The sequence below is a fragment of the Poecilia formosa genome, unplaced genomic scaffold, assembly GCF_000485575.1.
Source record: "Poecilia formosa unplaced genomic scaffold, Poecilia_formosa-5.1.2 Scaffold5, whole genome shotgun sequence".
Lineage (NCBI taxonomy): Eukaryota > Metazoa > Chordata > Actinopteri > Cyprinodontiformes > Poeciliidae > Poecilia > Poecilia formosa.
Window position 1 is genome coordinate 1,011,238 of NW_006799944.1, and position 13,590 is coordinate 1,024,827.

The following is a 13,590-nucleotide window of genomic DNA, read 5'->3' on the forward strand; positions in this document are numbered from 1 at the left end:
CCCTGTAGCACAACTCACTCATTTCCTCTGTCCAAACATGGGCAAAATAAGTCTAGCAAGAGCTGACTGCTTAAAAAGTCATTTTTCCTCTTTTCCTATTTTTTTTTTCTTGCCACTGAGCTTGTTACTCATACAGTCTCTATAGAGCGGCCCCAGAGCTTCACACATTCCTACAACAGTCAGAGACATATGGAGACTTATCAGGAGGGGTTGTGACTAAGAAGGAAGTAATAAAATAAATGACTTGGTGGATATTACAAAGAGAAGGAGAGTGGAAAAAGAGAAAGAGTGTACATATGTGTACATATTTATACAGAAATATTCTGTACATGTGTATTCTGTGGAGTGAAGCATCACAGGTAATATTTATACTACCTGTTTTCTTTTTTTTTTTTCTTTTTGTCCTTCTTCCCTTTTCTAACTACGGTGGTACGGAAAGCGGACCCATCTCTATAGACTCATTGGTGGCTGCTGTGACTCAGTGGGAAGAATATTGGTCTTACAAAAGTAAAGTTTTGGGTTTGATCCAAGGTTCCTCCTGCATGTCGATGTGTCCCTGGGCAACACACTTAACCCCACATCGCCTGTTGATCTACTTATTATTGAATGAGCGTGTCTGCGACTGTGTCTGTGAAAGTTATTTGGTGAATGTGGCTCAAGTGCAGAGGTACTCAAATTTAGTTATTCTGCATCACTTAGTTGCATCCCTTTTCAACACACCTAAGCCAGATGGCTAAATGTCTTCAGCTCTGCAGAGGCCTGGAAATGAACTATTAATTTGATTCAGGTGTGATGGAGCAGAGAGGCATCTAATGGTACCATGGAACTGCTAACAGTGTCATGGTACCAGCCTCCTTAGAACCTAACCGCACGTGGAGTCAGACTGAAAGCATCAGAAGATTGTCGGTCTCCGATTGGCTGGGGCTTGGTCACCCGAGTTGCATCACAAGAGTGACTCTCTTACAATGAACCAACCCGCCATTTTTTGGTTGGTTAGTGGAATAGACTTCAATCCACTTGAGGATCGGTAGCAAAGAATGAATATTGCTATTCACAGATGCATACGATCTGATTTTCCTGAGCTTTCGGCTAATTTACAATGAAGAACGGGCAACAATTTCAGTGTCAACAACATTTGGCTTAAATTGCAATAAGATATGTTTCTATAAAGCATTGACACAGGGCAAAAGCATGCACTAGTTACTTTTAAAACTAGGTTTTAATGTTGTCCTATCCAGCACTTCAAACTGCTGAAAGAGTGCAGTTTCTTTTTTTTTTTTTTTGGTTCCCTTTTTTTTTTTTTTTTTTTTTTTTTTTTTTGGTCACGTTTTAAGTGGTTAAACTTGGATGTCAAAATGATGTTTATGTAAAAACTTCTCAGGGCTCATTATGTCAGTAAGACATGATATTAAGAGTTCAGTCAGGGCTCCTTCAAAATACTGCCACTGGAGCTTCATTGGTTCAAATGTAGCTTCCACTGTTATCAATACCCATCACAGGCATTAGATTGAAATCTACTGGTGATTAAAATACCAATGATTGTGGTACAGAGGGCAAGAGGAACTGCAACCAAGTTGGTTTTAATTCTGCTTGTGAGTCTTTGGCATATTTTAGGAGATATAACGGAAAAAAAGAAAACACAAGTAAGATGCCTTTAAGCACTGATGTGGTCCATTAATCTAAGAATAATATCCTGCTGCTGTACTTTCTAGAGAAGACAATCCTTGGAAAACAGCTTAAGGAAAAGATTTGTTGGGTCAACAAAATAATAAGAACATCCTATGATGCAATCCACCAAGCACTGCACATGAACCAGTGCATTCCCTTTTACAAATTGGCTCTACAAAACACGATGGCAAGGCTCTAAAATGGGTTTTGTAAAGTTTAATGATGTAGTAAAGAGTGCCTTCAAGTCAAAAATAAGTAAATGTCCAATAAATCCAAACATTATGATTGTCAAATATTGCTCTATCAAAAGATGTATGTTCGTCTCATTTTCATTTTGAAAGCATACATTTAAATCAACCGTGCACAAGTAGTTTCACAAAGAAATTGTGATACAAATAAGTAATCTTTAATTTGTGACTCATCTTGTCACACGGGTCTTGCTAACATGGCAACAGCAACAGACTTCTCCATTTCTATCTATAAAATAGAGAAGCCTGAATAAATATGAATAGCTTATGAACTGAGGCACTGTTCTCACTTCTGAAGTGCATTTTATATTACATACCGGTAATTTTTAAGCAAAAATATATTTGTATTTTTTATCTACTAAAAAGGTTAGGCTTCTAAACTCAGAAAGTGAGAGCAGCAAAGACGTTATTGGAACATTTACAAAGCTACAATGACTTCAAATACATAAATATATCATATATAATATTGTTCAAAGAACAAAAGAAACAGCATATCAGCACAATTAAGAGTTTCTGAAGAGATTTTCAGGTGAAGTAACATTTTCGCAGATAAAAATCATCTCCCAGTATACTTTATGTTTGCTCAGATGGTCAGATCCATCTGAGCAAATGGATCTGACCATTTGCTCAGATCCACCCAGTGAGAAACACTGAGTGATCTGTATAATAGTTGACAGGGTGGAGGACAAATCAGACTCCCTCTGGAGACCATTACAGACCACTGAAACTATTTGGCCCCGAGAGAATAGTAAATAGACAGCAATATGACAGACATGATGGGGGTCGAGGGGGGATGAAAGAACAAAAAAGTGACAGTCAGTTAATTGAAGGAAAACTTGGTTAAAATGTAAACAATAGATTGCATACAATATCAGGCAGTGGGGGTGAGGAGCTAAAGGCCAGAACGGACTGGTTGGAATGCTGAAGGATGAGGGGAGGGAGGAAAATCTCTGTTCTCAGCAGAACACGGAGCCAGAGAAGTTTGGAATATGACAAAGTAAACAAATAAGTAATTAAATCACTGCCAAGGACCAGTGAGAGAAAACAGCCCTCCCTTTGCTGAGGCAGATGGAAACAAATGGCAGGGTGGGCGGGGGTCCGAGAGGGGCAAGAGAGACAAAAAGTAAGCTACTGCTTTGCGGATGTCGATCCACACAACAATTTCGGAAGAAACGCAGACAAAACACGCCATCGACAGCAAGAGTAATGACCCAGAAGCAAGCACTGCGTTATCAGATGAGGAGCCAAAGTGTAGACAAACGGTGGTTCCGACAGCTTCATGTTACGGCCTTGAAACAATCCACAGATAACATGGAGCGGTCACAGTGCAAACAGAGCAGCTCACGTTTCGACTGCACACCGAGCATTAGCATTCCTGTATCTCTGATATAATTACAACCTTCACAAAAGATAAGGGTGTGTTATTGTAGAGTAGGTGTGTATGTTTTGTATATCTAAGACACAGCCTTGAACACACATGGAAAACATTGAATTATGAGAAATTATAAAAGATTAGCCAAACAAGTTTAATATTAACTGGCAAACCTGTATCCTTCCCCCCTTTTTTTAATCTCATCTTGCATGCAAAGTGGCCAAAATGTTTTAAACCATAGGGACTTCCACAAAAAGACATAGAGATGCACAAGTCAGAGTTTAATTGAAGTTTTTTTATCAGCTGATCACCTGTTGATAAAATACAGTTAAAAATATAAGAAATTTCTACTTAAAATCGTGGAAGAGGTTTACTGCCATTAGAGCCTGACTTTAAAAAGTTATATGATAAAACAAGTGAAGAGAAGGAAACCCATTCAAGAGTTCCCACTGAGAAAAAAGGATGAAAAGTGCCAGGGGATGTAGACAGGTATGAATGGAGGAGCACCTCTGGCAATAGAATCTCAATGAGAAACAATCACCGTATATTGGAGGAATCAAAAGAGGGCAGAGGAATATGTCATAAACAAGAGCAGATGATTTTATTAAAATAGCACAGAGCAGATGTTAGGTAACTCTGTGTAGTAAATTGTTGGTAAATTGAGTGTCTGAATTTGCTGTTGTACACATTACAGGCAATGGGAAGAAAGAAGAGAAAAAAAAAAAGATAATTCCCCTAAAATCATGGTCTGCTGGGATCTATGTGGCATTTCCTGTTCATGCTGACTTGTATAAACACAAGAATACCCCCCTGCCCCCTTGCACCTTATCATAGTTATTATGGGCCCAGTAAAAAGCAGAAAGACATCTTATCTCCAATCGCTTCCTTAATGTGTCTCATTTTCTCGTCTTTGCAACCTCTCCATTCGTCTACAATTCTCTCTCTTTCTTGCCACTTCTTGACAAGTTATTCCTCTGTCTTCTCAAAGAAATGTCCCCTTTTGCCCAACCTCAGCCTTTCATGTCCCTTTCCACTCGTCTCACTCAATTCATTCGCTTTTCTCCTGGCAAACAACCCAGCTTTCCCATTGGGGTCGTCAGGACAACAGGACCCCTTCAGCTCTCAACCAGCACCCACTGATCAATCCCAACAGCCAGGCGAATAAACATGACAGGAGAAAGGCAGCTAAAGTTCTCAGGCTAGACAACACATTCAATGCAACTTTCCTGCAAAGTGCGAATTAACCCATAAGAGTCCACAGCTACAGCCGGGGAGCAGGGCAATAACCATGGCGACGCAGATTACTGTTGTCAGAACAGCAATAAGAATGAGGCAGTGTGTATGTCCTTTTTATGGTGTGTGCTCTGTCTGTTGGTTGTGTGTGTGGTGATTTCATAATTGTGCAATTACAAGCAAAATAACACTGAATGATAGCTGTGTTATACTTGGCACAGCCTGACAGTATGACAAAATGTTTCAGCATGCACATGGTTACTTGCACAACATTCTCTTTATTTTCAAGCCTTTCTATTGTACTGCAGTTGAACTATATCCTTGTTACTCCACCAACTAAGCAACAAACAGTTCCCGTCACTGATTTGGGTCAAATTCAAACTGATTACAAGTTATAGATGAAGGTAAAAACTGACAAAAGAAACAAAAATATGTGGGGGTTTTTTTTAACTGAGATTTGCATTTAGTCAGCAACCTTCCAGGCATTTTCACTTAAAAAAGATTAACACTGTCAATCCTTGTTAAGGAAGAATCACATTCCAGTCGTATCAAAGCAGGACTCATGACGCTGTCGTGTGTGGACGTGCAAAACCTACAGGCTACCTAAGTTCATAAGTGAAGAATTTCTAAGTTCCTATTTGCTGACCTCAGGATAGATGGTGACCGACACGGATGTGGCGTCATTTACAGCTCAGAGTTCAGACTTTTCAGTGAAATAGAACCAGTATCTTGGCTAAAAGAACTGGTTCCTCTGTTACTCTAAAGATTCACGCACGACAAATCTGCATGATTAGAAAATCAGTTTTAATGTACTTAATGTCCAGAGTTTTTTTTTTTTTTTGTACACAGGAACTCTTACAGAAACTTTTCAAAGGATGATAAGTTAAAACCACTCTGAGCTACAGCCTGGCGTTGATGAATTACAATAAACAGATCATTTCTGAAGTTTCTGTGTTAGATAGCAACAACTTGGGGGAAAAAAAATGTTAGTGTAATTTTTGTTTCAAAAATGTAGGAATATGGGTCCTTTGGTTCATTTCACACAAATACTTTTTTTTACTTTTACTGTTTTTTAAAGAAAACCTCCACAAATCAGAACCTTATTAAACTAATTTCATAAGCCTGATATTGGGGAAATGTCACATTCCTCAATTTGACTGGAGGCTTTCTTTGAATTAGTACAAGAAAATCCATCTAATCGGCATTCTAGACACCAAATGATGCCAGCTTCATATAAGGCAGGGCAAACTGTTCTCCGTTTTTTATCCAAAGCTTCTTCTGACGCTCTCTCTACTGATGATAATGCTGAATATCTTCCTCTTGTGATTAACATTGATTTAATGCATTTATTTTAAGACAGACCTGTTTTAACTGGAGTACCGATATTACTTGGTTCTACCATTTACTGCGTACCAAACTGGAATTTTTGCGCATTAGGAAAAATAAATAAATACAAGCTCCACAAACAAAGAGTCTTCCCGCATATCCTTTTCTAAGTGAAGCAATAACACATTTTGTTGTGTCTACCACTGTTGGCCTAAAAATGAGACAATTCCTTTTGGTACTGTAATAAACAGAATGCCTTTAGGGTTGAGTGATTTTGAGAATTCAGTATGCCATTGGTTTAGATGACTTTGCAGCATCTAAAGTGAGGCTTGTATATTTACAATTTTTTTTTTTTCTATTTCTTCATACCTGATGAACTAATCATGCCCATTTCAATCAACCATGTTGGAATAGGAACACATTTAAAACATGCAGGAAACATGTTGAAGTTGAAGTGAGACACCCCTGTAAAAGAATATTACATATTTTGATTGTTCTCCTAAAAAAGTTCTAAAAAGTAAAACAAGTGCTTGACAAGCTAGCCTCCAATCATCGGCTTTACAGATACGACATCTCCAGCTTGCCAGTTGTAGCTTCAAAATGGCCTTGTCAAGTTAAGAATGACGTTCATTTATTTTAATTTCCACAACAGCATTTTTTGTGAGAAAAGTTTAATAACCTTCCTCCGGCTGTCCATGCATGTTACATACAACCAGAGAGACACCTCAGATAAATCTGGCACTTTCTCTCGCATCTCTTCAAAATAATGTATGTCAACGAAACAATATTACAAGTTACTTTGATGTTTTCGCTCAGTAAATTTTTTAAACATTGTTATACCATGAGCCCACAAACCAGGTCTAGGCTCCATAAATTTGGGAGAAAAAAAAAAAAAAACTTTTAATGAGAGTAAAAACACAAATATTATATCTGCTATATTATATCTGCTGGATACAGTCTCAAAGTTTCAATTGTTAAGTGAGCAAATCGTCATTTTGCTCCCAAAAGACATTTGACACCAAGACAAATAACAGCACGGGAGTGCCATAAAGTCATGAAACTTTAATTGCACCCTTTAAAAGGCTCTGCGTGGCAGTCCCACTTTTGTCAGTTAGTGGTCTTCAACCCAACTGGGTACCCAAACATAAACAGTAGACACGTACACACACACAGCACTAAGTCAGTATTACCATGTGGAGTCGTGTCTCATCAGGTCTAAAGGCTGCCATTACTCTGCAGCTTCATTGTGAGTGCCTAAATTAATCTAAACAATATTTAGGAAGGTAGAAAGCAGTTGTTAAGTGATACGTTATGAAATCTGACTCCAAGTTTTTGCTAAGTTGAGAAACACAGTATAATAGCCAGTATAGCAAAGCTATCATCATTGTGAAAGAGGCCACCCACAGGCAGCAGCGGGTTGGTTAAAGGTTACAACCCACATGGTATGGTACAATATCTTTCAGTCTTTCAAACTGGAGATATGTGGCCTGATTACTTAGAATTCCAGTTTTACAAGCCTAAACCGGGAACGAGTATGACCGAATGCAAACAAGATATATTAAAATGGTTTTGCGATTGCTCCACTGTAAATAAAATAAAAAATGAAAAAATAAACAAGAGCAAAAACACAAGCATTTCTTTGGAAATCAGTAGTGATCAATGTCACGTGAGTAGCCAGTGCCAGGTGTTGTGCAAGAAGCAAACACAGAGAGAGACTAAATCAGAGAGGGGACTGGGCATTGGTTCAAAGTGCACACTCCTTGACTTCCCGTTTTCAGTAAGCTGCTTTTACGCTATGCTGTTATTTGTGTGAAAGCTCAATCAGTCTGGTTCCATCGTCATGGTCGTGTGCTCAACTTCAGAGGCCTTGTTTTGACTCAATGGTGAAAACTAATGCTGTCTCGCCCGTCTGCAGCGAGGTTATCTGTAGTGTCTTACACAGCTTCAGATAGGGATTACATAAGAGCCTGTATATCAAAAGATGGTGTTAATTTGACTTTTATCAACAGGTTAATCTTTGTCGATAACTAGGGAACAGAGCAAAAAAGCAGAACCTGGGAGAAGAAGTTCAAACTATGGGAAGCTTTTTGATATAGTTTCCTACTATATGATCATACACACACACACACACACACACACACACACACACACACACACACACACACACACACACATTTTGTATCTCTTCCTACTATGCTCTCTTTATGCCCACAGGTGTATTTTAAAAGTAAGTAACCTTAAACTTAGTGACTCTTAAGGTATCAATTAATCATGCATGAGCCAGTGGAAATTTCTGGCAAGTAGCAGCAGCACACACACCCCAGGCCTGTGCTGAAATGGAGGAGCTAACACTTATTTAAACTGGTAATTTACTTGTGTTCATGGTGCTGGAGGAGAAAATAATGTCACAAATTAAAATGTGTTAGTCATCAGTATACATTAAGCCAACTCTAAGGTAGCCCTAACGCTCAAATAGTTCTTTAATGTAGATTTGTATCTAAAATTGGGATGGTGTGTTGTGTTTCAATATATGAAGGCGATTTTTATGATCTGTACACTTACTGAAGCAAAGTTAAGGTCTTAAAAGTTGCCAGAGTTGCTTGAGGTAGAATGGGAGTGAATGCAACTATCTATTACTATGTGATGACAGATTGCACAAGATTTCAACCCCCAAAAATGTTCACATTGAAAGACTTTCCCTGTGAAGTGTTAGATCCTTTCTGATCATTGGTAAACATTAAGCAATTATTAAGTGTCAATGTCTATTCCAGTAAAACCACCTCAATAAATTTTGTTTCATTGCTCTGGGTAAATTGGAAATATTTTCCCACCGACAAGAGCTAAAGAAATGGACAAAAGGGCCAAACACCTAGTTTGTTGTTGTTTTTTTGTTTCAGATTGAAAAATCAACCTTACATTTCAGAGAGAGGTTGTTTTCTGAAAAATACTTATTTCAGTCATTGTACTTGACTATTTTCAGAATCATTTGCATAAAATGATCGCCAAATACAACCTACACACAGGCGAGATGGTTACATTTTAATCTGCACCTACAGGTGCTATGCCTAACTGGTTAGAAAACCCTCTTTTTTTTTAGATACATCAAAGACAATATATCAAGCAAGGATGCTTGGACAGACATAGCATTTTGTCTTGAAAATAAGATGACACTTGCCAGGTATGTGTCAGGTCCTAGATTTATATATTTCTGCTTCTTACGGACATATTTTGCTAATTTGCTGTTGAGGTTTTAAAACCACATATTTTTTTTTTATGTTATGCTTATTTTACAGGGTACTGTTTGTTTCCTTAAAAGGCTGCCTCTAGCAAAGTGCCTAGAGACAAAACTACAAATTGATCTTTTGCCAAGTCGTCTCTTTTAAGTTAGACATAACACTGACTTCATCACTTATGTCTGAAATAGTTTGTTTCCTTTTAATCCTGACTGATTGACAATCAGACTTATAGCCGCTTTCAGACCTGAAGCCAGGTCTCTGATTGGGTAAAACATCACATTCAAACTGTGCACCTTCCAGCAGGATGTGCATTTATAAGGTCAGCAGCCAAGCTAACTTGTATTGGCATCACAGGCCAATAACAATCTGTTTCCATTAAAAGACACTAAAGAAATATGTTCATTTTTAGGGATTACACAAAACCTTTAGTGCCGCTGATTCAGTGTGACACAGACTATCTGAGGTGCAAATAAACTTTTTATACACACAGTCATATTAGATATTATTCTTGACAATGTCTAACTTTCCAAGTCAAAATTCTCACAATGTTTTGGACTTGAGACTCAACCAAGTACAGCATAGTAAATAATACAACCTACTTAAACATAAAAAATAAACAGCTTATGAAAACAGATGACTCAAAGAGTGGATTGTGAATGCATGTTTAAAAAAATATTGACATAAAAATAAAATTATGGGCCTTTCCAAAAGCTTCACACACAGTTTCAATGTCCTGCAGAAAAGATGCATTTGAAGGACTCTGTCACAGTCCACAAGATCTCAATATGCTAATTAGGGTAACACTTTATTTGAAGGGGGGTGAATAAGACTGTCATGACACTGTCATAAACATGACATAAAACCTGTCATGAACATGAATAAGCCTTCATGAATATTTATGACTGTTGTCATAAAGTGTCATTTGGTAAATTATGACACTTTTAATACAATTTTGACATTATTCAAAATGCCTTTGTTATGACAACTTGACATTAACAAAGAAATCATTACTGTTTAAACTTTACCTTTAATAATATAAAGTTACCTCATTTTTAAAGTGCAATCAGTAATACTTTTATAACAAATTTATATCAGTAATGATTTATTGGTTAATGTCAAGTTGTCAGAACAAAGACAGGTTCATGACAGGTGTTATGTCATGTTAATGAAAGTGTCATGACAGTCTTATTCACCCCCCTTCAAATAAAGTGTTACCCTAATTAGCCATTCACAAGCATTGATCTCCCATCTGAGAAGCTTAGCATGACTCAAACTAAACTGTAATGTGTGAGCATGCACTCCTTTGCTATTACATGTTTAGCTCAGCAGCTGCAGGTCTTGATTTTGGGCCTCTCCAGGAAATGTATGCTTTCATTGTTGCATTTAAATTCACCCTTGATGTAAAATCAAAATCTGAATTTCTTTTCCAGGCAACTGTGGTGGTTTCCTGAACAGAGGATTACACAATCACATAAAACCTGACGTTTTTCAGTTTATTTTTCTTCAGTTCTCTTATTACATGAACAAACACATAACACATGCACACAGTGCACGTTTCCAGCCCAGAAGGAACAAACTTCTTGGTGTTCAAAGAGAATAGGCGGAGGCTTTCAAAGCCCTACACAGAGCACGGAGGTCCGAATGAAGGACGCATTGAAAACGCTCCTCTTTTTTTTTTTTTGGTAGCCTTGCTGACAAAAGCCCTGCTTCCCATTCAGAAGACAAGGTCATTAGATAATGCACACACGGACCCCAAGGTCACACAGTGGGGGGCGGGATCCTTCAGTGAACCAAGCCTCTCACCCCATTCTAAACAAACTCTCCAGTGCCTTGAGACGCACATGTTCATGTCTACATTAAAAACATACATATTAGCTTGGATGGACAACTCCTCAATCCTTAAATCCTTCCAAATCGCACTGAAAGACTGGGTGGAGCTTAAACATTGCCAAATTCCTTTCCCACTTCACTTACTCAGCTTGTTAAGTGATTCTCTCTGTTTTTTTTCTCTTTTTTTTTCCTATTTTCAGACACCAAGGCTTTAAGAAAATGATAATTAACCAGTGTAAAGTTCTTGCTATTTCCAATCAAGACCTGCTCAGTGAATGCTTAATAAAGCAAACTCAATAGCAAAGTCAGAAAGAAAAGACCATCTTGCAGGTTAACAAGGAAAGTTCTGAAAAGCAAAATATCCAGTGAGCGGTAGGTGTGTGTAAGAAAATGCCTCACTGATGTGAGTCTAGAGGAGAATAGGCAGGTTAGATTGAGAATATGTCAAGGCAAAAGTAGCTTGAATAACTACTCATTGCAACCAAGGTATGCTGAACAAACAACAAATCGTACCATGAATCAGACAACCATCTGCAGCTGAAGACCATGCCAGCTGCCCCTTCTGTTTGCTACGAAGGAACCATAGAGACACTCGGCACAGAGGCATCTTCGTTGTGAATCGTTTAAATGCCACAGACTACCAGATGTCCATTCCCGTATGACCACAGTGAACCCATCTTCAAATGGATAACACTGGAAGGATAATGCATAATGCACCAATTACCAAAGTCCAAATCACCTCAAACTGGGTTCTTGAAGGTGGCAATGACTTCATTGTACTCCAACTGTCTCAAAGTTTCAAGCGCTCAACCCAATCACAAGAGAGTCACACCGTGGATGAAAAGTCTTTTTGAAGTCTTTTGTCAATACGTCAGATTTTGGTCTGTATTTTCCATTTGTTGTTCAACACAAAATAAAAGCAATTTGGGCAGTGTTGAAGCCCAAAGGAGATCTTACCCAGTACTACCAAAGTATGCCTAATGAGAAATATGTTAGAGGTGACACATTTGTGCCTAAAGAGAACCCCGCCCCTAATAATTGAAGTGTAAACAAGAAGGAAATGCAAAGAAAAATAGGCAGCTTTTGTTTGAAAAGATGGATCCATTGCCACAGTGACAGACTGACCAATCTTTGGGACAAAGAGACAGAGAGAAAAGCTAAAGCAAAGAGTCAGGTAGTCAAGTTACAACATGACATGCTTTAATATGCCAGCAAGAAAAAAAGAAAAAGAAAAAGGAAAACACTATAATTCTACAAATATTTTTGAACTCAACAGACACCATTTATTGCAGACATCTAATATGTGTACAGCGTCAAGTGTTTCTTATGAATGCAGTGTTATCCGTCAAAATTAAACAGTCTCTCTCTCTCTCTGAAAAACGAGCCCTGTCAGAGATCAGCACACCAGCAGAAACACGATCCCAGGAGAGCTCCCATCAGAGAGGCAGCAGTCCCGGATCGCAGGGCCAGGGTGAGGCCAGCAGCAGGCTGCAGGCCAGGTGCTGCTCTCCCCAGCGTCAGTGCATCACCCCATCGCGATAAACCACAGTTGCACACATCTGCTACCGCTGAGCTGGTAAATATAGCAGAAGTTGCGTGCAGCTTCCTAAGTTGGCCACTTCTACATCTCTGACTGGATTAATTCAAATCAAACCTCCCCTTACGCAACTGTGTGCGCACTCTCGTTGTGCACAACTGTGACACTGAAACAACGTGAAGAGCAAGGAAGTTCCAACAAAAGCATGAAAGTATCACTTTCAGACTAAACGCGTTAATAAAAAGTTTTACCAGTTGGTGGAGGAGCGGGGGTTGAGAATGTCCTCTTTGGCCGTGAGCAGCGACAGGCTGTAGGTGTCAAGGTTGACCGTTTGCCTGCTCATTATGGCAACAAAACAAAACAAAACGAAAAAGTTCCCGGACCACTCCCGCACAGCTTCAAGTGTTCACGGGTCCTGGTGGGGGGGCTTTTTTTTTTTTGAAGGGTGGGGAGAGAGAGAGAGAGAAGGGGGCAATCTTATGGAATCGGCCACACAGTAGTTAACGATCGGCCACGAAAAGACGCTCAGAAAAAGTGTTGCAGATTCAAGGCGATGTAGTTCCAAACCAGAGCGGGCGATGTGTGCGCACTCACAGCTTGGAGGAGAGGCTGTGACTGCACGCTGGTCTTTGTGAGGCTGGGTGGAATAAGTTTTCGCCCAAAGCCCCACCTCCTGTTGAGAGAGTGGAAAGCATAATGACTTCACTCACTGGGTCGTTGGGAGGAAAGGTGCTCCACTGCAAGTCAAATGGCAACATTAGCCGTTCATGAAGTGTGTAAAAGCCTATCTATTGCACATCGGCTGTTATGCAGCAGAAAATTTGAATATCTCGGAAATGTTATTATTATTATTATTATTATTATTATTATTATTATTATTATTATTATTATTATTATTATTATTTTAGTAATTCAGTTCCAAAGCTGAAACCAGTGTAATACTCATTGCACTCAGACACTAAATAATTTATCACTGTTAATACCGACTGTTTATGGTTTACAGATATTTAAAACTAGAATATTACATGCAATATTATATCTTATACAGATTTAATAAATAAAAAAACAGTCGCTCAGCAGATGGTCAATGACACCCTCCACAACTCACAAAAGGTCATCACTAAAGAAAATGGACATATT

At 38.7% G+C, this 13,590-nt stretch overlaps 1 protein-coding gene across 2 annotated transcripts in view; it reads right to left on the bottom strand.

The window, feature by feature from the left end:
- The window catches only part of LOC103145185 (drebrin-like protein A), a 34,648-nt gene extending 21,567 nt beyond the window's left edge, over positions 1–13,081 (bottom strand). For both annotated transcript variants that reach the window (XM_007562537.2, XM_007562521.2), the window contains exon 1: positions 12,702–13,081. In XM_007562537.2, coding sequence (XP_007562599.1) covers positions 12,702–12,793 — 92 coding nt within the window. In that variant the 5' untranslated portion in view covers positions 12,794–13,081. The remainder of the gene's footprint in view (positions 1–12,701) is intronic.
- Positions 13,082–13,590: the final 509 nt, after the last annotated feature.